General features: G+C 50.6%; 1 protein-coding gene across 1 annotated transcript in view; it reads right to left on the reverse strand.

Annotated features, from left to right (window-relative positions):
* PITPNM1 (phosphatidylinositol transfer protein membrane associated 1) overlaps nucleotides 1-26,942 on the reverse strand; it is a 48,038-nt gene that overhangs the window by 12,924 nt on the left and 8,172 nt on the right. The window contains 18 exon segments of the mRNA XM_029575618.1: nucleotides 1,173-1,321; nucleotides 1,782-1,898; nucleotides 2,007-2,117; nucleotides 2,280-2,428; nucleotides 9,140-9,301; nucleotides 10,854-11,024; nucleotides 11,126-11,307; nucleotides 12,689-12,903; nucleotides 13,661-13,768; nucleotides 14,505-14,694; nucleotides 15,598-15,842; nucleotides 16,659-16,723; nucleotides 17,875-17,951; nucleotides 17,953-17,986; nucleotides 18,106-18,148; nucleotides 18,150-18,202; nucleotides 19,027-19,341; nucleotides 25,356-25,577. Of these exon segments, the coding sequence (XP_029431478.1) occupies nucleotides 1,173-1,321; nucleotides 1,782-1,898; nucleotides 2,007-2,117; nucleotides 2,280-2,428; nucleotides 9,140-9,301; nucleotides 10,854-11,024; nucleotides 11,126-11,307; nucleotides 12,689-12,903; nucleotides 13,661-13,768; nucleotides 14,505-14,694; nucleotides 15,598-15,842; nucleotides 16,659-16,723; nucleotides 17,875-17,951; nucleotides 17,953-17,986; nucleotides 18,106-18,148; nucleotides 18,150-18,202; nucleotides 19,027-19,341; nucleotides 25,356-25,577 (2,608 nt within the window).

A 26,942-nucleotide genomic window follows, 5' to 3' on the forward strand; every position in this document is an offset into this window, starting at 1 on the left:
CTAACGGGTCTGTAGTTTCCCGGATCGCCCCTGGAGCCCTTTTTAAATATTGGGGTTACATTTGCTATCCTCCAGTCTTCAGGTACAATGGATGATTTTAATGATAAGTTACAAATTTTTACTAATAGGTCTGAAATTTCATTTTTTAGTTCCTTCAGAACTCTGGGGTGTATACCATCTGGTCCAGGTGATTTACAACTCTTCAGTTTGTCAATCAGGCCTAGCACATCTTCTAGGTTCACCGTGATTTGATTCAGTCCATCTGAATCATTACCCATGAAAACCTTCTCCATTACGGGTACCTCCCCAACATCCTCTTCAGTAAACACCGAAGCAAAGAAATCATTTAATCTATGGATGCTATGTCTGCCTCCGAGCAGCAGGTTTTAACTGTCTGCCTTAAAATGAAAACAAAATCATAAAAATTAAAAAATATAAACCTAATTAGTTTATTAATATTTCCTTAGTTGCTATGTTTTTTAATGTGTTAATATTGATTATGTTATTTTCTGTATATTCTATATTGGTATGGTCTCAGTTGGATAATAAAAACAAACATTGCAGGAGGAGCTTGCGAGACTGGAAAATTGGGCATCGAAATGGCAGATGAAATTTAATGTGGATAAGTGCAAGGTGATGCATATAGGGAAAAATAACCCTTGCTGTAGTTACAGGTGTAAGACTCTTCTTCTGTTCTCCTGTTCCCATCACCCTTCTCCTTCCCTCTATCGCTTCCCCCTCAGCTTTTTCCCTTCTCCTTGACCCTCACCTTCTCTCCCCTTCTATTTCCTTTTCCTTTCTTTCCCAATGCTGAACTCCTCCCTCTCTCCTGTTCTCCATTTTTTGCTGCACTCTTCTCCACCTCTGATTTCACTCTCCTTCCCTTCTTCTGCTCTCTCATCTCTCTAACCCCTTCTCCCCACTATTGCTCTCCAGACAGTTCAAGCTGGCAAAGGTCACTTCAGGGAGACTGAGGTGGGAGGGGAAGGAAACCTGCCAAGAACTCTCCCCCCACCCCTACCCCTACCCCATCCTCACCCACACTGGACAAACAGAGCAAACAAAAAACCCAAAATAGAAAATCGCTCAATGACTGCGGTTAACGCTATGTGCAAAAGACAGAGCTGGCGAGGAAGGAGCAGAAGCTGCATATTGTGTTATATCTTCCTCACCTCACTACCATACGGACAGGATACATGCCGATTCCCAACAACTTGTCCTCTGGGACCCCAAAGGAAAGCCGTCCACTGTTTGTTGTGACCTCCGTGCCAAAAAATATCCATTTCCCAGACAGTGGCTGGATCATGATGTAAATATCCACCTTGGAAAAGAGAAAGGGATTTAGTGCTGACTAAGAAGGCAGACCCGGCCTCTCCCAGCAGGAGACACGGGAGGGAATGGGGTAAGAGGAGAGTAATCAATCTCTCAGCTTTAGGTTTAGGTTCACCACCCCTGTGTCAAGTTTTGATCCGTGTGGCACTGCAGAACTCTCTGTATTTACCTCTCTATTTGTGCTTTTGCCAATTGATTTTCCTTGCATAATGGCCTGGATTTTCTGACTGGAGGAGATGGTGTGGGAGCACTGGATGCGGGTGTTGGTGTCAGAGCGCTGGCTGTGGAGGAGCGTGATGGACGCGCGCCGGCCACCAGAGGATGGCGGAGAAGTGCTGGCAGTGGAAGAGAACAGTGGAGGGGGGCACTGGGAGTGGGAGACGGTGGTGGGGGAGGCACGGGAGCACAGACGGCAGGGGAGGGAGGCGCTGCTGCTTTAGAGGTTTTACCTTTTCGCCAGTGAGCGTCACCACATCCAGGGGTCCGTACATGAATCGGCCGGTCAGGACCTGCACTTGCCCCTCGGACACGATGACATCGCTGGCCCGGTGATTGGATGTCACGTTCTGGGGGCAAAAAAAAAAAAAGCAGCCCGTGTTAGTGCGGCATCGGGTAAGGCGCGTGCTCCCCGGAATCGGACGTTCCCAGTGAATGGGGAGGGGGGAGTCGCATACCCTAATCTTCACTTGCGTTCTCTTGCGTTGCCACTTTTCTCGAGGTATCGGGGGGCTGTATATGGAGGCCTCTTCACACTCTGACAGCAGCGGAGTCTCCTTCTCTATTACCTGACGGCACAAAAAGCTGTACAGCGTCACCGCTCTTCGCACGCCCCCCCAAGAAGCAGCCCATCCTACCCCAGTGGCACTTTCTCCCTCTCTCTCTCTCTCTTCCTCTACCTTGTTTCCCCCCTCTTTATCTCCGTCACCATCTTGAACATGTTAACTCACCTGCCGCAAAATAAAGGCCACGACGTCCGTGGACTCCCAGTAGCTGGCGTGGAAGAGGTGAGGCAGGGTGACGGTGGGGAAGGCCGTCAAGGCGTCGGGGCAGTACAGCGTGTAATCAATTCGCTTTGTCCCCCACCACCTCTCCAGAACTGCGGAGAGAAATGACGGTGTGAACCGTGCCCACAGAATTCGGGGAGACAGGAAAAAGAAGAAGAATTATACGATCGCTCCGTGTGGCGAGGCTCCGTAATAGCCCAGCCAGCCGCAGACTGGTCCTTCTCTGCCGACCCCGCCTGATGAGAGCTTGCTCTTACCCCGGTCCCTTCCTGATCTGTTCGCTCTCCCACCGCTCTGAACCACAGGCTGCTCTGTGGGGTCTCAAGGCTAGAGATCAATAAACTGTTCTGAATGCTGTGATGCTTTCTACATTCAGCTACAGGTGGGTGCAAGATCCTCTTCTTGCTCTCTCCCGTTCATGTATTTCCATAGCTTACCACCAATAACATAACTAAATAATAAATTACCAACAATCCTGCAATCATTCTGAAAACACTGGAAGACATTAATCGGGGTGAGTTATAGCCCCAGCTGGAGAAGGTGACAAACAGAACAGAAATCGTACCAGGTACGAAAAATGTCACCCTCCTTCCTCTCCCCAGTCTAAACCCACAGGGATATACCAGGCAGTACTACCAGTTACATTACCGGCCTCTCATACGCTGTATCTAAAAATGCCCAGTCATCCAGATCTGGGCTACTGAACCCACAGGGATATACCAGGCAGTGCTACCAGTTACATTACCGGCCTCTCATACGCTGTATCTAAAAATGCCCAGTCATCCAGATCTGGGCTACTGAACCCACAGGGATATACCAGACAGTACTACCAGTTACATTACCGGCCTCTCATACGCTGTATCTAAAAATGCCCAGTCATCCAGATCTGGGCTACTGAACCCACAGGGATATACCAGACAGTACTACCAGTTACATTACCGGCCTCTCATACGCTGTATCTAAAATGCCCAGTCATCCAGATCTGGGCTACTGAACCCACAGGGATATACCAGGCAGTGCTACCAGTTACATTACCGGTCTCTCATACGCTGTATCTAAAAATGCCCAGTCATCCAGATCTGGGCTACTGAACCCACAGGGATATACCAGACAGTACTACCAGTTACATTACCGGCCTCTCATACGCTGTATCTAAAAATGCCCAGTCATCCAGATCTGGGCTACTGAACCCACAGGGATATACCAGGCAGTGCTACCAGTTACATTACCGGCCTCTCATACGCTGTATCTAAAAATGCCCAGTCATCCAGATCTGGGCTACTGAACCCACAGGGATATACCAGGCAGTGCTACCAGTTACATTACCGGTCTCTCATACGCTGTATCTAAAAATGCCCAGTCATCCAGATCTGGGCTACTGAACCCACAGGGATATACCAGGCAGTGCTACCAGTTACATTACCGGTCTCTCATACGCTGTATCTAAAAATGCCCAGTCATCCAGATCTGGGCTACTGAACCCACAGGGATATACCAGGCAGTGCTACCAGTTACATTACCGGTCTCTCATACGCTGTATCTAAAAATGCCCAGTCATCCAGATCTGGGCTACTGAACCCACAGGGATATACCAGGCAGTGCTACCAGTTACATTACCGGCCTCTCATACGCTGTATCTAAAAATGCCCAGTCATCCAGATCTGGGCTACTGAACCCACAGGGATATACCAGGCAGTGCTACCAGTTACATTACCGGCCTCTCATACGCTGTATCTAAAAATGCCCAGTCATCCAGATCTGGGCTACTGAACCCACAGGGATATACCAGGCAGTGCTACCAGTTACATTACCGGCCTCTCATACGCTGTATCTAAAAATGCCCAGTCATCCAGATCTGGGCTACTGAACCCACAGGGATATACCAGGCAGTGCTACCAGTTACATTACCGGTCTCTCATACGCTGTATCTAAAAATGCCCAGTCATCCAGATCTGGGCTACTGAACCCACAGGGATATACCAGGCAGTACTACCAGTTACATTACCGGTCTCTCATACGCTGTATCTAAAAATGCCCAGTCATCCAGATCTGGGCTACTGAACCCACAGGGATATACCAGGCAGTACTACCAGTTACATTACCGGTCTCTCATACGCTGTATCTAAAAATGCCCAGTCATCCAGATCTGGGCTACTGAACCCACAGGGATATACCAGGCAGTACTACCAGTTACATTACCGGCCTCTCATATGCTGTATCTAATCCAGATCTGGGCTACTGACACCACTGCCTTTTTTGTAAAGGAAAGAGCTGCCGCAAAGGCAGAATGTGCTCGCATAAACTTTTTGTACGCCTCTGCAATCATTGTTTTTAGGTATCTGGAACAGGTAGGTTTTGAGGCTGGTAATCCCTTCTTACCAGATGCATAAAACACAAACTATTTGAACATAAGTACTCTCTTAACATTATGAGACTGCGTCTGCCTCTTTTTCCCAAGTTCTTGGCTCAGGACGTAAGGTAGGTAAAGCAACCTCCTGATTTCTGTGAAAGCCAGGATTCATTGTAGGAATGAGACTTGGAACAGTCATTAAAACTACTTTATCCTGAAAAATCTGAACAAACGGAAACACAGATGAAGAGAGTTTAATTCCCTCACTCATCTGGCTAAACATACGGCAACAAAAAAATCGTGTCTTAACCATGAGAAAACGCAAAGCCGGTGCTCAGCGCTCCAGCCTGCTCCCCAGCTCAGTTAAAAGCACATGCGTAAGCGAGTTACACGCATGCTGTCACATGCACTGAGCCTGGGCTGTTTTCTAACAGCCTTTACATGCATAAAACATGCTTCTAGGTGTATAAATGACTTTGAAAATGCCGATTCCTCGCTAATGGGAAAAAAAGCTCTGGCCCTAAGGTAGCAAAAGAGAGCGATAAGGTGGTGGCCAGAGCCAGTGCGATGCTCGGGTGCATAGGGAGAGGATTAACCAGCAGAAAGAAAGAACATGATACTGCCTCTGTATAGGACATTGGTGAGACCTCACCTAGAATACTGTGCCCAGTTCTGGAAGCCGTTCCTCCAAACGAATATAGACAGAGTGGAGGCGGCCCAGAGAAAAGCAAGTCAAATAGTGCAGGGTGTGCATCGAGGGTCCTATGAGATGAGACTAAAGGAGCTAAATATGTGTACCCTGGAGGGGAAGAGAGACGGAGATGGGTGGGGGGGGGGGGGGAATGACATCCAAAGTATCAATGCTGAAGAGGCAATCCTTTGTCAGGGGAGAGCATGTTCTAGAAGAGGAGGTCACAATAGGAGAGATTCAGGAGTAACCTTAGGAACTATTTCTTCACAGAATAGATAGTGGGTGCACAGGGAATGGCCTCCGATGAGGAGGAGGGGGGGGGGGTGGAGACAGAAACAATGACAAAGTTCAAGAAGGCCTGTGCAGGGACCCTCGGGGCTCCTTGTGAAGGTGAGGAGCTGTAGAGAGGTCATGCACCTCCAGGAGGAGAGAGAGGAGAGCACCCCATGTGAGACTGCGAGCCTCCTGGTATGACATCTGGTGCCCCTAGGGGCCTGTGTGCAACTTGAGTTTGCTTTGGAGAAGGAAGGAGCCTTTTCTGTTCAGTTCCTGTTAATTTGTAAAAGTGCGGAAACGAGCCTTAGGGTAAGGAGACCTAAAAATTACAAGGTTTTTTTTTTTAATCTTAAACTTATATCCAGTGAATAACTGATTTATTCCTAAGTGATTTTTGAGTATCTTTTCTGAAAAACTGATTTTGTTTTCGGAGGAAGTTTCCAGTCGCTTTCCTCTCCAGCAGAGGTAAGAAAGGAGCTGTCCTTTGAAGCTGTGATCGACTTGCTCAACCAACAAGGGAAGGAGAAGAAATGGATACCCAACCGGTTCCAAAAGGAGAAGCAGAGTTCCCCACCCGGTGCTCCTGGTGAGGATGCCCCTCCGGTGCTCCAGGACAGAGGAGAGAGAAAAGTGAGGAGCTGTGGATTCCTGCTATTGCACGAGGAGTCCTTAAGGGAAAGGATACTCGTAGCCCAGGGAAGCTTCATACTCAGTTCAAGGGTAAGGAAGGGAAGAGAGGCACCGGGGGCACCGTCGAAAACTGAATGACGCCCTCTGCTGGCGAGCGGTCGGCGGCCACCGAGGAGAGACACGCTGGGAATGAACCGCAAAAAAAGGTAAAAGTAACTTACCTCGCCCCCAGAGGGACACCAACAGGAGAAGGGGTACCCGACGCTGAAAACCCAGAAATCCGGGTAAGAAAACTGAAGAAAAAAATATTATAAGAGCAGAGCTCCACCACCGCAAGGCAACTAACTCTGCGGTAAAAAAAAGAGACTGAAGAGGGGACAGATAGTGGCATGCTGGGCATGCTCAGTGCGCCAGTCAACGTTCTAGAAAGTCTGACAAACGTTTTCCGTGCCGGGCTCCATCTGATGATGTCAGCCATCTGTGAGAACCAACATCCTGCTTGTCCTAGGAGAAAATGTAATCTACACTTCTTATTTTTCATGCCCCCTGGGTTCGCCTCCCCCCCCACGAGGCTATAAATGTGTTCATTGTGGAACCCTGAACTAATTATAAGGTGGACTGAAGGAGGGCATTTTCCAGGAGTAAACAGATTTGCAACTCTGTCCCCTTTATGCAGTCAGTCTATGTGTGATTTTAGCATCAACCACAAGTCGGCAGCAAAGCACATTTTGGCTGCGAGAAGAGCGAGATGTGCTTAGGAGGGCACTTCTCTGCAAGTCTGCGGAAGCAAAATGCGTAGGCCGAAATGCCACAGTAAGCTTGCGTTATCAAACTTCCCCTCCTCTCCTCACTCGTGTCGCACACAACGAATAAGATCTTATTTAGTCACAGATCATACAAGCAGATTCAAGGCAAAAAGGAGCATCCATCAGGCTATCATCAATAGAGATGAGGAGGAAGACATTCCTCACAAGACAGACAGCCTGCACCAGCCTCCCCCACACCTCTTGCATTTCTTTAAGGGGCTGAATCACCTGCTTAGCTTTATTTCTTTTCTTACCATAGACACAGAATGGAAGAAAAGCCTTAATGAATCAGACCCTGAATGGTCTTACAGAAAGACTTGCACCAAAAAAGGCAGGGTGAGCAGGTTAAAAGTGTCAGCAGTGCAGCTCTCCCCCCAGAGAGTCCTCCCTGGGATAGAGAGAGAGATCCGGGATGCACAGAAAGAATGAAGCTTAAAAGTCGCTTACCCAAGACAAAAAACCTACATTAAAATCTGGTAATGACCGTCTAAATCAGGGATGGCGAACTCCAGTCCTCTAGGGCCACAAACAGGCCAGGTTTTCAGGAGAACCACAATGAATATGCATGAGATAGTTTTGCATACACTGGAGGCAGAGCATGCAGATCTATCTCATGCATATTCATTGTGGATATCCTGAAAACCTGGCCTGTTTGTGTCCCTCGAGGACCGGAGTTTGCCACCTGTGGTCTAAATTATCTGAACTCTAGTTTGGTTTTATTTGATTTTATTTTTTCAAAAAGAACTACATAGAAAAAAAACCACAGAGGTCAATATTCAAAAACCATTTAGACAGATAACTGAAAAGTCATCCACCTAAACGGCTACCCGGCGATACTGAAAGCCATATGTGGCTAAATTCTACCACATAAGTCAGGGGTATTCCAGGGGCGGGAGGGCGGCGATTTCGGGTGGAGCAGTTGGCTTGCATAAGTTATGCGCCTAACTCTGGTCGGGCCATAGGGCTGTCCTAAAGTTAGCCAGTTAGACATAACCGGCTAACTTTAAGATATCCCGGTATGTTCAGCTGAGTAGCTGAGCTGCCTGTTGACTGAAAATGGAGCCCACACTATTCAGACCAAAAGGGAAACCCTTGTTCACTGCAGTACTCCACTGACAAGAAGAGAATGTAAAAATCGTTCCCCAGGGTACTCGCTTCCTAGACTGTTTCAGTGGGAGAAAAATTCCTCCTCCAGATCCCTCACCTGATCTCTGCTTAACAACTATTATTTAACATTTCTGTAACGCTACACGACACACACAGCGCTGTACAAACAACTCCACAGGTCCACCGTCGGGGAAAGTATTCACTGGCCTGCTGAGTGCTGGCTCCTTCTGCACAAAATGGCCGTCATCAGCACTCCCTGCTGCCTCGTGCACCAACAGCTCCTCCCCTCTCCCAAATACCAGCTGCGGGCCTCACCACTGGGCCCAGCTGCTTCGTGCACCAACAGCTCCTCCCCTCTCCCAACTACCAGCTGCGGGCCTCACCATGACTGGGCCCTCGACTGAGGCTTCTCACTGCCACACCGGCAAAGACACAAGAAGCGTGAGCTGCCCAGAAGTATTGTCTCCAAACCTGCCAAGACCAACGGTGAGTTGGAGAGAGGAGCAAGAGGCTCTGGCGTCCATGATGGCAGCTGCAGAAAATATCACAAGGTGGGGCCTAAGTATGAAGCATTTTCCATAGAAACAAAAGGAGGAAGACCCTTTACTACATCTGGCCCATGGAGAGGATTATTTGTCTTGAAGCTGCGGCCCACAACAAATACTCTAGGGTACAAATCTCCATTTCTATGAAGTTTGTGTGGCAAAGAGGAGCACCTGGTGAAAAGGTTTCATGGTGGTGGGGAAGATAGTGAAAGTAACACTGAATTTTTCTGTGGTCATAACTCAGCTGTTACCATCTGACAGCGACCGATTACAATTCTTTTATTACTTTTCCTTGCGGCCTTGCTGCAATTAATTCATGAAAAATGAGTTTCCCCCTCCCGCTCCCCGCCACAACAGTGCACCAAAGACGAGTCCCCCCCCCCCCAAAAACAACTTACTCTTCACCACCTCAATGGTGCTGTCCGATGACCCCATGACCTCGCAAGAGATACTCAGTTCATTGGCTTTCCAGAAGCCACAGAATCCTCCGGTGGGGGTCGTTGGCATGGCAGCTTCCAGATCATCCATGAAAAGAGAGGAGTGAGTCTGTAAGGCATCCGCTGAGCCACCCAAAAGAAACGAAAAAGAAAGAGGTTGGTGAAAAGCTAAAGAGTCAGTCATAGATGTCTTGGCTCACATATCCACCAATGGAGCTCAACACTGCCCTCAAGAAAGGGCTCCTCTCCCGAGCAGATTGAGTCTTCTCATTCCTCAGTCCTAGGGTAATTCCATCAATGCAGCCCGAACAAGAACAGGTGGAACTGCCCTCTGCTGAAGCTAAAGGGAAAATGGAGCCTCCACATTGGAAGAGAGCGAGCCCCAAAACGTGACCTACAATCGCAGTGCTGCTGTAATTGCGGTCATAGCCAAAGTCATAGCACAGACCTTTATAGCCCTCTCTCATCTCTGCCCCGGATTTCTTTTCTAGCTCTGCATGTAAATTAGGGTGGTCACCAGTGCATGTCCAGTTTACAGGTCATCTCCCTGGCCAAAATCATACCGAATATTTCCATACTGAAAAGGCTGACCCCTCCTGTCTGGCAGTCAGATGAGGGGCAGCGGGAAGCACGCGCTCCCAGTCTCCTGCCATTCCTGTGCTTCCAGATTAAAAAGGAAGCCTGCACCAGAGCAGAACTGCAGCTGGGGGGGGGGGGGGGTGGCAGAATACGCACACAGTGTCTCTGCTCTGCTGGCCTGCAGCTACTGTGCACCAAGAAACCGAGAGGAACCTAAAGAAGAGGAACCTGGGGGTGGGGTGATAGAGAGGAATCAGAGGAGACAAGATAGCTAGGGACCTGGGAGCGGGATGATAGAGAGGAATCAGAGAAGAGAAGATAGCTAGGAACCTGGGAGCGTGGTGATAGAGAGGAATCAGAGGAGAGAAGATAGCTAGGAACCTGGGAGCGGGATGATAGAGAGGAATCAGAGGAGAGAAGATAGCTAGGAACCTGGGAGCATGATGATAGAGAGGAATCAGAGGAGAGAAGATAGCTAGGAACCTGGGAGCGTGGTGATAGACAGGAATCAGAGGAGAGAAGATAGCTAGGAACCTGGGACCGGGGTGATAGAGAGGAATCAGAGGAGAGAAGATAGCTAGGAACCTGGGGGCGTGGTGATAGAGAGGAATCAGAGGAGAGAAGATAGCTAGGAACCTGGGAGCGTGGTGATAGAGAGGAATCAGAGGAGAGAAGATAGCTAGGAACCTGGGAGCGTGGTGATAGACAGGAATCAGAGGAGAGAAGATAGCTAGGAACCTGGGACCGGGGTGATAGAGAGGAATCAGAGGAGAGAAGATAGCTAGGAACCTGGGAGCGGGATGATAGAGAGGAATCAGAGGAGAGAAGATAGCTAGGAACCTGGGGAGGTTGGGGTGGGGGGCAGAGATGGAGAAGATCTTAAGGAAAAGTAGGGGAGAGATACAAAGGAATCCAAGGAAAAAGGAAGATAAAGAGGGACTCAGGCAAGGGAGGAGGAAATGGAGAGGAATCTTGGGCAGAGGAGGATGGAGTTAGAGGTATCCGAGGGAGGGAAGGGGGAGATGGAGAAGAACCTGCTTTCTCTACCTGCTCTCTAAGAAGAGGCAAATATGTCTCCGGAAAGATCTGAGCTCACCCAACAAAGCCGAGTTTCCGTCCCCCAGCGGGAACTTCTGATAGCGTGGGATGGCGAAGGGCGAGATGGCGTGGAATTTCTTGGCCAGCAGGGGCTCCAGACGGGACGCACAAGGGTCAGCGGAGTGGAATAGGTTGTAGATCTGCTCGCAGGCTGGACGCATCTGAGACACTGCACGCGGAAAGGAGAGAGAGAGAGAGAGAGACTTCACACATCTCAGCTACCTCTTTGCTCTGCCCCTTCCTTATATTCTCCCACTTCAGGGTCTTTACCGTCCACAGTGGGCATCACAGTCTTTCGCAGAGCAAGGACAAGACCCAGGGGGGAGCCGAAGAGGAAGAACCCGGACACTTTGAATTCCAGCCTCCCCGTGGCTTCACCGATATCCAGGGTGGTAGTGGGGGTGATGGGTTTATGAGCCTCCGGCTCAGACTTCAGCACGCTGGCCTGGAGACTGAGAGGAGGAGAAGGGCTTGTAAAAAAAGAGTACATAATCTTTCTACCCTAAAAACATTCACACAGACACAGGGCCTTAGGGGCAATGCAAACATGCTAAGCTGGTCTTCTCCATTACCCATAATTCCCTGCACTCGGCTTCCAGCACTCCCAGTGAAGAATCGGGTCTCTTAGCTGTAACCCTTTACGCTGCGTCTCAAACATATCCCCCACAGCCTCCTACACCTCATCCGGGGGACCTCGAGGAGGAGGAGGGACCAGTTCCCCCTCAGCCTTTGATCTGCAGGGGTTTCCTCACTTATTGCTTTCCATGCAAAGTCATTTTATTCTTGCACTCTGCTCACGTATTCAGTCTCCTGGTCTCTACCTTGGCTTGTTGCCCTCGACCTGGTCACAGCACTGCCAGTGACGCCGCCGGCCGCGTGCTGCATCATTCACAGGCCCTGCCAACCACTGCCTCCCTTCAACTTGGAACCACTTGGGATTCTTTTGGGTTGTTTTTTAAATTTCTGTTAATATTCAGTTCATAAAACTCAAACATGATACGGCTGAGCGTACGCATACCCAAAGGAATAATAATAAGGCTTAATTATATTTCTACATCAGTTCCACTCAGTATTTGGGGGGAAGGGGGCAGAAACTGTCAAATCTAAAGGCCTATTTGGAGCAGAAAGTTTAAACGAAAGCAGTGATGCGCATTCAGTTTTAAAGAAATCTCGGCACCATCAGTTGCGGTAATGATCACAAAATGCAAAGAAAAAAATATATTTCTTGCTGCAGCCTGCGATTCACAGACTCAGCAGATTTCCAAAGCCCTGGTAGCCAGGGAGAGCCAGTGCTCATCACTCAGGCCCACCTCTCGACACATCCGCTTAATCTTCCACCTGCGCCGCCTACCCTGGAGAGCCACCCTCGCCCCCACAAGATCTCGGCCTGAAATCAGTGGAACATCTTCCCTGAGCACAAGCACATTTTTCTGCGCTTGACTTGAGCAGTGCACACGAGATCAGGAAACATCCAGGGGCTGTCCCAGATTAATGTTAACTGAGCCTCAGCCCATGTCACATGTAACCTGGAGAAGTTATATTTATGCACGCTCACATTTTGGTCTAAACGGTGAACCAACGTGCCACTTAGTGGGATAGTTAATTCCCTGGTACTTATCCTCAGGGTTTCAAGGTATTCCCCAAATCCTTCCGTTTCTCACACGTGATCTATTGCTCAGGGCTTTGCTTCGTCACTGTAAAAAAGGGGCACGCTCTTAACCTAATCCCCCCAATCGCAGCTGCCTTACAAGCACATTGTGCTTTCTGGCCTCCACGTGTGCGTTCAGATTCTTAGAAAGAATTATCTTGGCTTCGTCCATCCTGCTGCGTTACCTGCACAGGAATGTCTGCTGCTGCCTGCCCGTCTCGGCTTCCAGCGCAGAGAAGTCACCGCGTTTCTGGATTAACTGTAGCCCCGCCTCCGTCGTGCCACAGCTGGTGGGCCCCGGCGGCTCGGGGCTTCTGCGGCTGAGATCCCCGGTTGCCTCTGCACCTTCTGCCACAGGGTCCTTCGCCACTTGAATCCCGGGGCACAAGAGCTCTGTGTTCTGTAAGGAAGCATCAGAAGTGCGTAAGGACTCTTCCAGATCTTTCCCAGCCTCGCTGGGGAATATGATTCACCAGAGATCTGACCTCCAAGGCTAAAAGTGCATCGGCTCAACCTTACCCATCGGTGGCTGCTGGAGGGGGCCCGCGGGTGAGACTGGGCCCAGATTCCTCCAGTCTACGCCATGGGAGGAAGCTTGGCTATATCAGGGTCCACCAAGCGAGCAGGCAGGGCTGCTACAGACTGACTGTAGAAACCAAGCCTCTCCCCTCAGCAGGACTGAATCACTCGCCTTTCCAAACCCAAGCTCAAGGCACGTTACAATTCAGCTATAGAAGGAGGGCCCCTGTCCAAGAGGTTTACAATCTAATTTAGTACCTGAGGCAATGGAGGGCAGTGGGAGGAGCGGGATTTGGATCCCGGATTCCCCGATTCACAGGCTGCTGCTGCTCCGGCCACTCTGCCACTCCTCTGCAAGACAGTGGTCCCCAACCCTGTCCTGGGGGCCCCACCGGCCAGTCGGGTTTTCAGGATACCCACAATGAATATGCATGAGAGAACATTTGCATAGCCACAATGAATATGCATGAGAGAAAATTTGCATGTTATGGAGGCAGTGCATGCAAATGTTCTCTCATGCATATTCCTTGTGGATATCCGACTGGCCGGTGGGGCCCCCAGGACAGGGTTGGGGGACCACTGGTCCAGTACCCTGTTGTTGGTGCTTTCCTCTCCCCTCCGCGCGTCCTTAGACTCACCATGCTGCCACGACGGCTGCTACCTCTGCTTCCGCACACCGTCGGCCCACTGTGACACAGAGCGTCAAAGGCCAGGATCCCACCAACACAATCCCCGATTAGAACAACCTACGGCAACACGCAAACAGGAACGCCAGACGTAAGCACCACCGGACATCACTTCTATACCATCCTCCCCAACGGTCAGCACTCCTGTATCACCCCCAGTCAGCCCTCCTGTATCACCCCCCAGTCAGCCCTCCTGTATCACCCCCCAGTCAGCCCTCCTGTATCACCCCCCAGTCAGCCCTCCTGTATCACCCCCCAGTCAGCCCTCCTGTATCACCCCCAGTCAGCACTCCTGTATCACCCCCAGTCAGCCCTCCTGTATCACCCCCCAGTGTCAGCACTACTTGTATCACCCCCCCAGTCAGCCCTCCTGTATCACCCCAGTCAGCACTCCTGTATCCCCCCCAGTCAGCCCTCCTGTATCACCCCCCAGTCAGCACTCTGTATCACCCCCCCAGTCAGCCCTCCTGATCACCCCCAGTCAGCACTCCTGTATCAACCCCCAGTCAGCCCTCCTGTATCACCCCCCCAGTCAGCACTCCTTTATCAACCACCCCCAGTCAGCCCTCCTGTATCACCCCCAGTCAGCACTCCTGTATCACCCCCCAGTCAGCACTCCTGTATCACCCCCCAGTCAGCCCTCCTGTATCACCCCCAGTCAGCACTTCTGTGCTATCCCAAGCCACAGACCTTTATACCTTTCCCCAAAGCTAACGCTCTTATCCCATCCCTCCTACATCATCTCCCTCCTCCACACCCCCCTGCAGGTATCACTCATGCCTCAGTGGCGACTCACCTGCCCGCAGAAGCCGGTCCCCTCCCTCGATTTCAGGAAGTCGCCGTGAGCCTGGTTGATGCGCGCTATCACCGTGGAGACGGTGTTCTGGTAGTGGACGGAAGAGGTGGCAAGGAGCGGCAGGGCGGCCAGCGGGATGTGGTCCTGGCTACTGAACAGGTTGTCGCTGTCATAACTGTACGGGCTCAAGCTGAGAGGCAGAGAGGAAGACGGGTGCAAAGGCGGAGAGAGAGAGAGAGAGAGAGAGAGAGAGAGAGAGAGAGAGAGAAGTGCCCCACGGATACAGCGACGAAGCAGAAGAGAAAGAAATATGGATGGAGTGAAGGGATGCAGCAAAAGGAGCAGACGGAAGAAAGAATAGGGAGGGAGGGTGGTAGAAAGCTTCCAGTTAAGCAAGGAACGCCAATTGTTAAGAAGGACGGCAGCAACGTTAGCTGGCACCACCGACCTCCCGCCACGGCCCGATCCTGGCTACGTGTTTATTATGGCCACAGCGGGTTGCAAAGCTCTCTCGCCCCCCCCGAGTCCTCGCTTTGGTCGTTTGTGCTGTGTCCACACTTTGCAGACAGCAGTGATGGCTGCGTAAGGAGAAAAAAAAAAAAGCACAGCAACCCCCCCCCACCCCCCCCGACAGCTTTATAATGGAGGGGGAGGAGTGCTGGAAAGCCTATCTGAAGGGCTGAGTCAGACATCAGGACCGGGGCTTTGCTCTCTGTGAAGGAAGAGCTGCCCTGCACTGCTGCTTTAAGGCACAGCCTGGCATCCCTGGAGGAATACGGTCATCTGGTTTTTGGGTTTTTTTTCATAAAACTCTGTTAATTGTGGATGTGCTGTGGGAGGGCTGCAAGATACCATCAAACCTGCAATATTTTCTGCTATTAAGCAGCCCCCGCAAGATCCAGCTGCCCCTGGGACGTTACTGAGGGCGCGCGCCTGGCCTGACCTCGGCCCAAGCCCCCTGGACCCTGCGGGCAAGCCGCTGCCCCTCCCCCGACCCGGTGTGAATTGCGCTCGGGGCCCCGACGGCTGCTCTCCCCCCTAAACACGGGCTGTGCTAGAAGAGCGGGAAAGGGGGGGGGGGATTCCCTCGTACTTGGAGACGAGCGCGTAGGCCTCGGCGCAGATGGGAGGGCAGGGCACCAGGCGCAGCGCGATGTGCCCCAGCGCCTCGGGGAAGTGCACCCGCGTGACGGCATCGAAGGCAGAGGACAGAGTCTGCAGGTCGGCTTGCTTGGACGCCAGGTCCCCGCCGCCCAGGTCCAGGATGTTTCCGCTGTGCAGGACGAGGAAGAGGACGTGGATCTTGCACGCCTCCCCGCTGCACGCCACGGAGCCCGCCTGCCGGCGTGGGCCAGAAAACAGAGAGGGGCGGAGAGAGCGATGGCAAGAGAAAACGGATATGCGGCAGGAGAGAGAGAGAGGGGGGGGGACAAAAAATGGGGAGACAGAAAGAAACGTTTGAACACACAAGGCAAAATTGTATGCAGGCTATGGAGGCCGTTTTGATAGACTGTGCATGTTTTCCCACCTGAAGCTTGCCGTGGCTGCAGTGGACCCGTGGATATCTGCACCTGTTTTGGTTTTTTTTTTGCGGGGATTTTCTCTCAGAAAATAACATGGGGAGATTTGAAACCGCGCGCTATTATCCTTCCTGACCCAACCTCACCCCTGGGATCACCACCTCCCAACATGGCTAAAAGTCCACGCCTCGTGGAATAACGTGAGTAGTTTTAGCTGGATTGAGGGAAGGCAACTTTCACAGACAATTTGCCCGGGTAATCGGCAATTTATCCGGGGAAACTTGCCTGTCTGTAAATGGTCTTTCACGGCATGAACGGGGGGGAGACATTCCCAGGGACACATTTAGGATGGGATCACAAAACACTTTCTAACCTACGTGGCTTGTTTTCCAGCTAACGTTTGCCCACGGAAAATGCAGGTACAAAGCCGTGGGCACTTTGCGTCCATGGGCAGTTTGAAAAGGTGAAGCAGAGCTTTACTCACAGAGTTTGTACTTGCGGACAGACAGACTGACTTAAAGCCACCCCCCCCCCCCCCCCCGATGGCTTGCGATCTCATGAAAACTCTGGGTGTAGGGAGAGAGATCGGGTAAGGGAGGGAGAGACACGGAGAACGCAGAAGGCTGAGAAATACCTCAGGGGACGCTGCAGGCCCCAGCTCATCAGGACTAAAAGTGCTTGTGACCTCAGCAGCATCTCCTAAAGAGCAAGATAAGAACACACGGTTACTGCAGGGCCTTCTGAGACGCAGTAACATAACACAGCAAATGACGGCAGATAAAGATCGACATGGTCCATCATCCAGCTTGTATCGTGGCGAGGAGAGAGCGAGGAGAAGCACAAGTGGGACAGAAACAGAGAAACAGGATGGCAGAAAAAGACCATACGGCCTACCTAGTCTGTCCATCCACACAATCCCTACCACTCCCTCAGAGATTCCCTGTGTTTGGCCCCTGCTGTCTTGAATTCAGATTCTGTCTTTCTCTCCACCACCTCCACGGGGAGGCTGTGCCATGCATCCACCACCCTCTCTGTAAGAAATATTTCCATAGATTACTCCTGAGTTATCCTAGGTTCATTTCCTCTGCATGGAAACCTTGGAGGTACTTAAATGCCTCTATCATATCTCCCTGCTCTGACCTTCATGTTTAGATCTTTAAATCTAACCCCATATGCTTTAGAATGAAGACCACTGACTGTTTTAGTAGCCACCCTCTGAGGCAGCTCAGTCCTGTTTATAGCCTTTTGAAGGTGCGGATTCCAGAATTAAAGAATTTTACACCACAGGATTATTCAGGAGCTGAGTGAGGAGAGGCAGAGGCGGGGATACCACGGGTTTATTCAGGAGCTCAGAATGAATGAGGAGAGGCAGAGGCGGGTTTATTCAGGGGCTCAGAGTAAGTAAGGAGGGATACAGAGCCAGAGCATAGGACGTGTGCTTTCAGTTATAATACACATGGCTGCCACAAGTGACTAAACACAAACATTTACATGTTAAGCTGAATATATAACAACTCCACCCCCTCCTTGCGAGGGACAGGCCCACTCCCAGGCTGGGACAGAAGGGGCCTATGAGTGCTAGCAGAGTCCTGAGCTCTGGAGGGGAGATCTGGGGCAAGATTAGCGTCTGGGGAGGAGGTATGTGTTGGGGGGGGGGGGGTGTAGCAGGAACTTTGCAGCCAGCAACATTTTCCTTCCCTAGGCACAGACCTAATAGGCCGATGCAGAAATTCAAGCCTGGGGATAAGCCCTCCCATATGAGCCAGAGGGGGACGGTGAGACAAGGCCCTGCCCTTCTGGCATAGGTCAGAGGTAGACTGGGACAGCAGCTCCCTCCCAGTGATGGTCACCAGTTACCTGCAGTTTCTTCAGCATCCCCAGCCTCTCATAGGTGTCGATAAAGTCATTGGAATTCCACTTGGTCATTCTTGGCGAAAACATCATCACTGTCGGAGAAATCCTCTGCGAGAAAAAGAGCAAAGCACAGATGAATCTAGAGTAAGGCGATTCCTCAGTCGCAGGCAGCGACACTGGGAAAACAACAAACGTTAGCTTAGCACACACAAGGAAAAGGTTTTTACCATGAGCATCAAAGAACTCCTCATCGGAGTGTTTTTCCGAGTCAACGGGCAATATTCTGCATTCTCCATTCAGATAAACTCTGAGGAGATACCCCGGCTGCAAAGCAGAGAAGGGAAAAATGATAAACTCGTCATTACCCTAGTAACAGCAGGGTTATCCTTTCCACCCTCTCCCCTCCCCCACCCAATGCTCCTACATCACCCCCCTCCCAATGCTCCTAACATCGTCCCCCTCCCCCAAAGGCCAATGCTCTTAACACCATCCCCCCTCCCCCAGCCAGTTGGTCCTACACCATCCCCCCTCCCCCAGCCAATGCTCCTACACCATCCCCCTCCACCCCAGCCAATGCTCCTACACCTCCCCCTCCCCCTCCCAATGCTCCTACACCATCCCCCTCCCCCCCCCAGCCAGTGCGCTCCTACACCATCCCCCTCCCCCCCAGCCAATGCTCCTACACCATCCCCTCCCCCCCAGCCAATGCTCCTACACCAGCGCCCGTTTCTGGGGTCATCAATCTTACGTCTCCCAACCCACAGCTACCCAATGTGCTGCATCATTCCCCAGGGAGAGGCAGGGACTGCAGAAGCTGAGAGCCTCCATACGGTCAGCAGTCCCTACAGTGCCTCCTACTGAGAGGGTCCAGGACTAGCAGCAGGATCTGTGCACTCCCCCCCCCGCAGCCAAGGATCCCACATCATTCCCTACAGTGCCTCCTACTGAGAGGGTCCAGGACTAGCAGCAGGAACTGTGCGCTCCCCCCGCAGCCAAGGATCCTACATCATTCCCTACAGTGCCTCTTGCTGGGAAAGGCTGAAGCTGCAAAAGCCGTGAACTCTCCCACGGACGGTGTTCCTGCGCCATTCCCTGTCGTGTCTCCTGCTGGGAGAGGCTTAGACGAGCTTTACTGTGCTCCCTCTTACCTCCATGTTGGGAGGAATACGATGACCTGGAGGATGTCGACCATTGCTTGGTCAGGTTGTCATCCACCATGGTGTCCAGGCCTCCCTTCCCCTCCGTTCCGTTCTTCCCCACCACGTCTCCGGGCTCTTCCCTGCCCTCTGGGCTCGGCGTTGGCACCTCGGATTGCGCCACCTCCAGGCACTTTGACATCTTCTGTGCCAGCATGCGCGCCGTCTCTTCCTCCAGCAGGCGGATGTCCTCCATGGTGAGATCACTCCACTCATCCTGCCAGCACCAGGCCTGCCGGTGGGCCCGCAACATGACCTTCCGTAACCCTGCCTCAGACCAAAATGCGTGAGAACAGGTCAGCAGAAGCCTCAACCTGGCATTCAGTTTCCGTCTCATCTGCTAGACGTGTTCTGCCAACTGAGCATGTGGGATGTAATCATCCAGTTTGCATAGGAAAACATTACTGAGCACATAATTGATGCAAATATATCTTGTACATTTACATTTTGTTCATTGATTATGCAGTTTATGCTAATACTAGGGGTTGGGGGGGGGGGTGTGTGTGTGAAATTTTCAGTAACCGGTGCTGCTGCCAAATACATATTTAATCTGCAATCTTAGAAGTCAGTTTTTAGAGAGAAACATCTCGGGTGGTTTGTTTGCAAAACTGCCCAAAAGATCTGCAGGTAAGAAAGTGCTGGTGAAATCTCTGTGGGCAGCAGAAGGGGAGATAAAACGGCACGGGGAGATCTGCAAACTCAGCTCCATGTGGGTTGTTTCCTTGCTTGACTTAAGCATGGCCCCGGGAACGTCTCTTTGTAAACCGGCTAAAAGCTGGCGCATTGTGGACGGCCCCCTGTGATTTTACCTGCTGTGAGGGGGGGAGACACGGTTATTGACCAGGGGAATCTAGCCGGGTACCAGATAAAATCCCTCCGAATACCTGTCCTCCCCGTTCAGTACCTCTGAGCTCCTTTTGCCCGTCGGCCACGGCGTAAAGGTCGCCGGCGCCAACGAAATCCCATGCAGGCGCACCGCATGCTGGCAAGTCGCTTCCGCTCCCGCGGGAGGCTCTGCGTGTGGGGCTGCTCCCCGGGGAAACCGCAGGGGAGCAACTCTCGAGTATTGGGCACAAAATGACGGTTTTGCTGCAGAATCTGGAACTGGCACGGGGCGAGCGTTCGAGCTCTCTCTCTCTCTCTCTCTCGGGTGCTTCTGAATTACTGCGCAGAAGGCACAGCTTTCATTTGCAAGCTAAAATTAGCTTGGCAGAGTCGCTCGGCAAGGCCCCGCATCTCGTTTGCTCTCACTTTTGTGGCAAAGGCAGAGCGCCACTGCCTCCTCAAGAAAAGGTAGGAAATGGCCCTTTGAGGTGGCCGGGCCGGACGGTAAGCGGGCACTGCTCTGACAGAATCAGGCAAGAGTAAAAATAGAACGTAACAGCTGAATGAGAGAAATGACTGTATCACCTAAAACAATAAAACCTGAATTATTCATGGCCAGATGGGGACTGATCAATTCCGTGCATAGCAGAGTATTCCAGTCTAGGACACGATGGCTACTTACAGACTTCCTGGCTCTGCATGTCAAAGTGTCTTGCTCAGGAAGCCCCCTCCCCCCTAAAGCTCTGATAGAAGAGCCGCATCCAAAAGTATACATTTCACATTATAAATGTTTATATTACTATTTTTTTTTTTTTAACTTGCATACTGGCTCCCAGCCCCTCCAGCAGTCTTGTCGTGAATTAGAAGACAACCCCTGGCGAGCACCCCACAGCATCCTAGGATCATTTCCTCCATATGAGCTATAGGAAAAAAATCAATCCATGACGCCCCGCACCACGGGAACTTCTTCTGTAGGGACCAGGGGCTGGTGCAAGGATCAAAAAATAAAATCTTTATCTTTTAAATCACCGTTTTAGGCATGTCCTCAGCCTTCTCAAGGCAAAGGAGTCCTTGTGGAAGAGAGAAATGTTCAACCCCTTACCACCAAAACGCCTCCGACATGGAGCCATGTTCAAAACGGTGTCTTAAGTTGCCTCATAGGCACTGGATCTGATTGGTCCATACCACCTATGATGTCACAAGTGAAATCACACACAGCATGGAATTTCCATTAAATGAACAGGAACAGTCTCACCGGGGGGGGGGGGGGGGGGGAGTGGAGGAGGCGGAGCCAAATGGTTACAGCTGGAATCCAGGGTTCAAATCCCACCACGGCTCCTGACCTTCAGTGAGTCACTTCCCACTTCCCCTGTGGTGTGCAGTGTAGCCGGTCCAGCCACAAATCTGGACCGGCTACAATACACAGCGCAGTCTTATATATTTCTTCAGTGCTTTCAAGATACAATTTGGATGAAGTGTTCTTCACAATTGGTGATACATGTCATTATTACATGTTCTAAAGAACAGGTAAAAAGATCCTATACAATAGTGGATTCACAAACATTGTGGCCTCAGCCCTGCAGGTGTGCGATTAATCTTGCTACAATTTATTGTCCCTGAGGCAGCTCTCGACCAAAGAGCGAAACTCGGCCAGAGTCGGGCAAATTTCAATAAAGGGCTTTTGTCTATGCACCGATCTTCGCTTCTAGTGCTGAGTTAGAGACACTGTTGAAAAAAATTACCATCTCGATGTCAAAATCTTATCCCAGTTCATTTCAGGATTTCACTTTTGCTCTAGCCTTAATGACCCTCAAGCTTTATGCACGGAGGCAGGATATTTTATAAAGCTGTGCGCGGACCTCACTTCTGAAAATACTTGTGTGCACATTTCCAAGCACCAGATCACCCGCCCGCCGCCTCAACCAAAAACTGTGGGCAAAAAAAGAAGTCCGATTCAATATCCGCGACTCGGTTAGCAGGTGCAAAAGCCTGTGCACGCGTGTTTGAGGATGCATTGACGTGCTCGGGTTATAAAACATGTAAATGTGCTCATCCTGCCACACCCTCTTTCTCCGTGCCTACTGTTTCGCAGTAGCAACAAAATGCATCTCTTCCTGCCCTCCTGACAGTGCGCCCACAGGGGCGCGTTACGCCCGTACACGCCGATTTTCCGGGCCCAACCCCCCGTCTAAGTCTTTGAAAATTCATCCTCAAGAGCTCGGAGCTTTCCAGTTTGCGTAAGCCCAGCAATAAATCGGGGAGTGTGGCTTTCCACCAGTTTAACGACAAAGACATGACCAGGTGCAAGTTTATTTAACAAATAAGCACAGGTACGAACAGAATCACTAAAACGAGCCCTGCTCAGGAAATTAGGCACAGTCAGCGCGCATCCGAAGATCAATCCGCTACGGGAGCTGCAATAGCCACAGCAGTAAAGAAGTCTGTGATGGGGCCTGTGGCTTTTCGCGGCAGTCAAGGAGCAGGCCGGAGACATTTAGAGAGGGCTGGGAAGTGACTCAGCAAAGTCTCTGTGAAAGTTATTAAGTCTGCGCGGCGGAACAAACCCCAGCTATCAAAAGAACAACGTCCCTCTCTCGGAAAAAGAGCAGGGGCTGCATCCGATGCCCGCAGACACCCACAGGCATCTGCCACACCCCCCCACCCCGAGACTTCCACAAGAAAAATGAAGGAACTTCCATCAGCATGGGGAAAAAAGGGGTTTCAGCTTCTGACACCTTTCTGGCTCTTGTCCCAGAAATTCCCATTTCCCAAGTGCTGGGCAGCTCTTCAAGTGCTTCCCAGAGAAAGAACAGCAGTGCCCTGCAGATAGGAACTAAAAATATCCCAGCTAGAGCGGCAGTGCCTCCTCCACTCAGCAGCACCAAACTTCAGCAGCAAGGCAGGAGGACACGATCAGCCCCGGCACGACGATGCACCGCCCTCATCTCGTCTACCTCCATTCCATCAGGGGCGCCCTGAACCTGCCCTGCGTTTCCCCAATTCAAAGCGTCTTAAGGTTTCTGGTTTGCGTTTTGCATTGATAAAAGTGCACTGGCATATTCCATGTGACATGAAACGTTGTGTGCAGTTCTTTGGAATATGTGGTCCCGGCAGTGCCTTTTCCTTACAGCAGTTTGTCCTAAACACAGTAACATCAAAGATGGCAGCAGATAAAGATCAACTGGGCCAATCCAGGGTGTCTACTTATTCTGATCTATACTGCTGTGGCTGGATAAAATGGTGCCCTGGGCAAGGGTTGCTTTCGGGGCCACTCTTCCTTTTTGGGCTTATAGACGGACTCAAAAGGATGGCGTGACGCATCCCCCTCCCTCTAAGGCCACCGTCAACCTGCTGGCATTCACCTGATTGCTTTTTGGGGAATTACAAAAGGACACAAGTTTGACATGCTGGGTCCCCGGATTAAATTTGTCCTCTCAGCCGAGGAGGGACCTTCCCCACCCGGCAGGCAAGCAGGGCAAAGACCCTGCAGCGATAAACGGGAGTAAAAAAAGCCCACAGGCAAGACAAACTGACTGCCGAGGCATGGCCCAAGCTGTGCCGAGGAAAAAAAAAAGTAAAAAGTAAAAAAAAGTCTTAAAGTGACAGCCTCAGCACCAAGGAGAGAGCAGGGAGACCCTGCTGACTGCTGCCTGTCTGACTGCCGGATTAAAGCCCGAGGACCAGAAAAGGGCCAAAAAAAAAAGTAAGAAAAATTCTGGCCAACTGCTGCAGAAGTCAGAGGTATTTGAGTACCTGCAGTTTCAGAACTTTGGTACCTTTTAAATCAGCAGTGACTGAGCGCAGGAGCGGGTCTGAAACCCTCTCGGCAGCCAGAAAAGGGGAGCGAGTCCCGGAGGGAGATGGTCCCACACCAGGAAGGTAACCTGGACTCAGACTATGCAGCGCAAAAGGGGCAAATAGCCCCGTGAGTCCGGCAAGAGCGAGGAGACGAAGTCGTCTCCCAAGGAAAAAGAAAAAGACACCAGGGATCAAAACCCCCAGAAATACAGAACAGAGACAGAAATATAACTTTTCTGAAGTACTTGCTTGAACCTAAAAAGGAATGGAAAAGGCTGACTAGCCCGAGACAGAGAACCGAAGGGGAGCTGTTGCACCTGCTGGAGACAGACGAATACTAAAAGGACATCCTCACAATTCTGGTCTGTCTCCACCTGCTGGACAGGGGACATAACCCACTGTCTGGACTGATCCTGGTACGTACAGGGAATTAAAACTAAAGATAAAAAATCCCCCACTCGCTATACCTGAGAAGGTTTGATTCTAATCACCCTGAGATTGTCATGGATTAGTCAGGACTGGGGAATATGCACACACTTTCTCCCCTCTCTCATATATTCACATACTCTCTAATGATACGTTCTCTCTCACACACACACTCCTGTATGTGCTCATTGACTCATTCACTCTCCCTCTCACACACATGCTGACATACTCTCTCTCTCATGCTCACATACATGCTCATTGGCTCAATTGCTTTCTCTCGCATACATGCTCACTCTCTCTGTCATGCTCACAGACATGCTCACTCACGCTCTTATGCTCACACATATGGTCACTGGCTCACTTGCACATTCACACATATACATGCTTTCTCTCATGCTCTCTTTAATCTCTCTCCACTTGTGAATAAGTTTAAAAAAAACATTTTTACTTATATTGGTGGTCAGGAAGGATCCAGGTCAGGGAGGGCCCTTTGTAAAGAAAGGAGCGGGCTAGAAGACCTCCGTGTTTTGGGGGTTTTTTAATTGCTTTTTTTTGCCAGTCTGAGCACGAGGGAAGCCAGAGGCAGACAGCGGTGGGAGGGTTGAGCTGGTGGTGAAGCAGCCTGCCAGGAGAGGCAGGGCTGAAGGAAGGGGAGCCAGTGGGGGGCAGTGAGTTGGCAATGAGACATCAGTAGGAGATCTGCAGGCTGCCTCTTACCACAGGAGAGGCAGGACTGATGTGAGTGGAGGCAACAGGAGAGTTTCCCACCAGCACAGGGATGGTGGGTGGGGGAAGTGTTGAGCAGAACAGGCCCAGGAAGCCACTGCAGCTGCCACAGGTAAAATCTAGAGGCAGTAGGAGTGAGTGGAGAACCTTGGGGGAGGCTCCCACTGTAGAAGAACAACTGCTGCAGGGCCTTGTGTCAGTTGCAGCGGCTCCACAGACACAGGGCCGCTGCAAGCAATACCAATCATGTGATCGTCCTGACCAGCCCACCAAGGCATGCCCGATGCCCCGATACGCCAACCTGGCCCTGGGAGGAGTAATGATAGGAAGGGGATCCCACAGCATCCAGCATTGGGATCTAAATGCTCTGTTTTTATTTGCATGGTGTCCTATGGTAGAACTATTGCCAGAGAAGCCCTAGAATCACTTTAAGAATTCCATAGCTAACAGAATATTTGCTTTTGGCATACAAAAGAAGATGTGACTGATGCACAGGTTTCACTCACCCACATCATGGATAAACTGCTCAATCTTGGACTGCATGCCCCAGTAGCGGAACTCCACCTTGCAAAGCTTGTATGCACACATAATGGGTTCATGGCCGAAGTCCTCAATCCAGTCCTCTCCCAACGGACCCCGGCTTGTCTTCACCGAGTGGTACAGCTTCGGATCCTCATCCATCTTATACTCATTCAGTGAGATAAAATCCCGCACAATATCTATGATGTCTGAGGTCACCAAGAGAGAAAAGCAGCAAGCAATAAAAAGTACAGTACTGTAGACCATTACATCAGTTTTTAAGAGATGAAACAGCCCACCTTACGGTAATCACACATTCATTGTTAGCAGTGCCTTGAGCCTTTTGGAGAGGCAGTACAGAAGTGCCTAAATAAATACTCCATATGTTTGTGAAATTATCCAAGTTTCTTTTTAAATGTGTCAACTCAGTAGGTAGTGACACCTTTTACCGGATCAACAAACAAGATCAAAAAACGAGGCAGCTCACTGTGTGATCTTGACAACTCACGTAGTGCAACATCTTTTTTAGAAAATGCCATACTGGGTCAGACCAAGGGTCCATCAAGCCCAGCATCCTGTTTCCAACAGTGGCCAACCCAGGCCATAAGAACCTGGCAAGTACCCAAACACTAAGTCTATTCCATGTAACCATTGCTAATGGCAGTGGCTATTCTTTTGATCTTTATTGTCTGTCCAGTATTAGGTAGCACTACTTGCAAAACTCTGAGTTTCCTCCAGGACCAATATGACATATGGAACTCTGCACTTTTAAAAAGTGCCCAGAAATGGAGCTGGCTTGGTGCTATGCATGGGAAGGACATGGGTTGGACTCCTGGGCCTGATTTCTGCCAGCCTAGTTGATCGGGGCAAGGGATGCTGTGGGGTCAGGGTTCACAGCCCCTGTGCAGAAAAGGTCTCTGCCATGACTCAGCAACAGCTCCTCATTAGCCCGGTACCGGAAGAAGCTACGAAGCGGGGCCCTGACTCAGGACTGCCGCAGAGATGACTGAGCAGAAGACTCTTAATAGGGACTGGTTTCAATTGAGCTGGAAGTCCAAAGAAAGAGGAAACTGCCAGACCCAAAAAAAAAATCCAATCACGGTAACCCACAGCTTCATAGGCGGTGATTCTGAAAGGTGGCCCTTGAGACTCTGCACTGGATCGGGCTTTTTAGGCTCTCCACCATGACTGTGCAGGAGGTACATTTACATACTTTGGGTCTAAGAACCAATTTAATTTGCATAGGATGTATTTTACTGAGCTGTAACCCACTTAGCTCAACTGGTTTTGCTATAAATGGGCTATAAAATATTTTATAATATATAAATTAACATTATCTACCCTAAAATCCAGTCCTGGTTGAGGGCCCCAGAGCAGAGTATAAGAGCCTTGCCATAACAGTAATATAGCTCTTCCTTAAAAGCAAGTAGAATTTCCATTTTTGGAGCTTCAGCAGAAGCTCTTTTGTCGTTTCCACATTACCCGGATGCAAGGATTTATGGAAACACAGTTCAACTTGCTTTGGAGCTCTAAGACCTATAAAGACAAAGGGGCAAATCCAGGATTGACTCAGC

The sequence above is a fragment of the Rhinatrema bivittatum genome, chromosome 13, assembly GCF_901001135.1.
Source record: "Rhinatrema bivittatum chromosome 13, aRhiBiv1.1, whole genome shotgun sequence".
In the NCBI taxonomy this organism is placed as follows: domain Eukaryota; kingdom Metazoa; phylum Chordata; class Amphibia; order Gymnophiona; family Rhinatrematidae; genus Rhinatrema; species Rhinatrema bivittatum.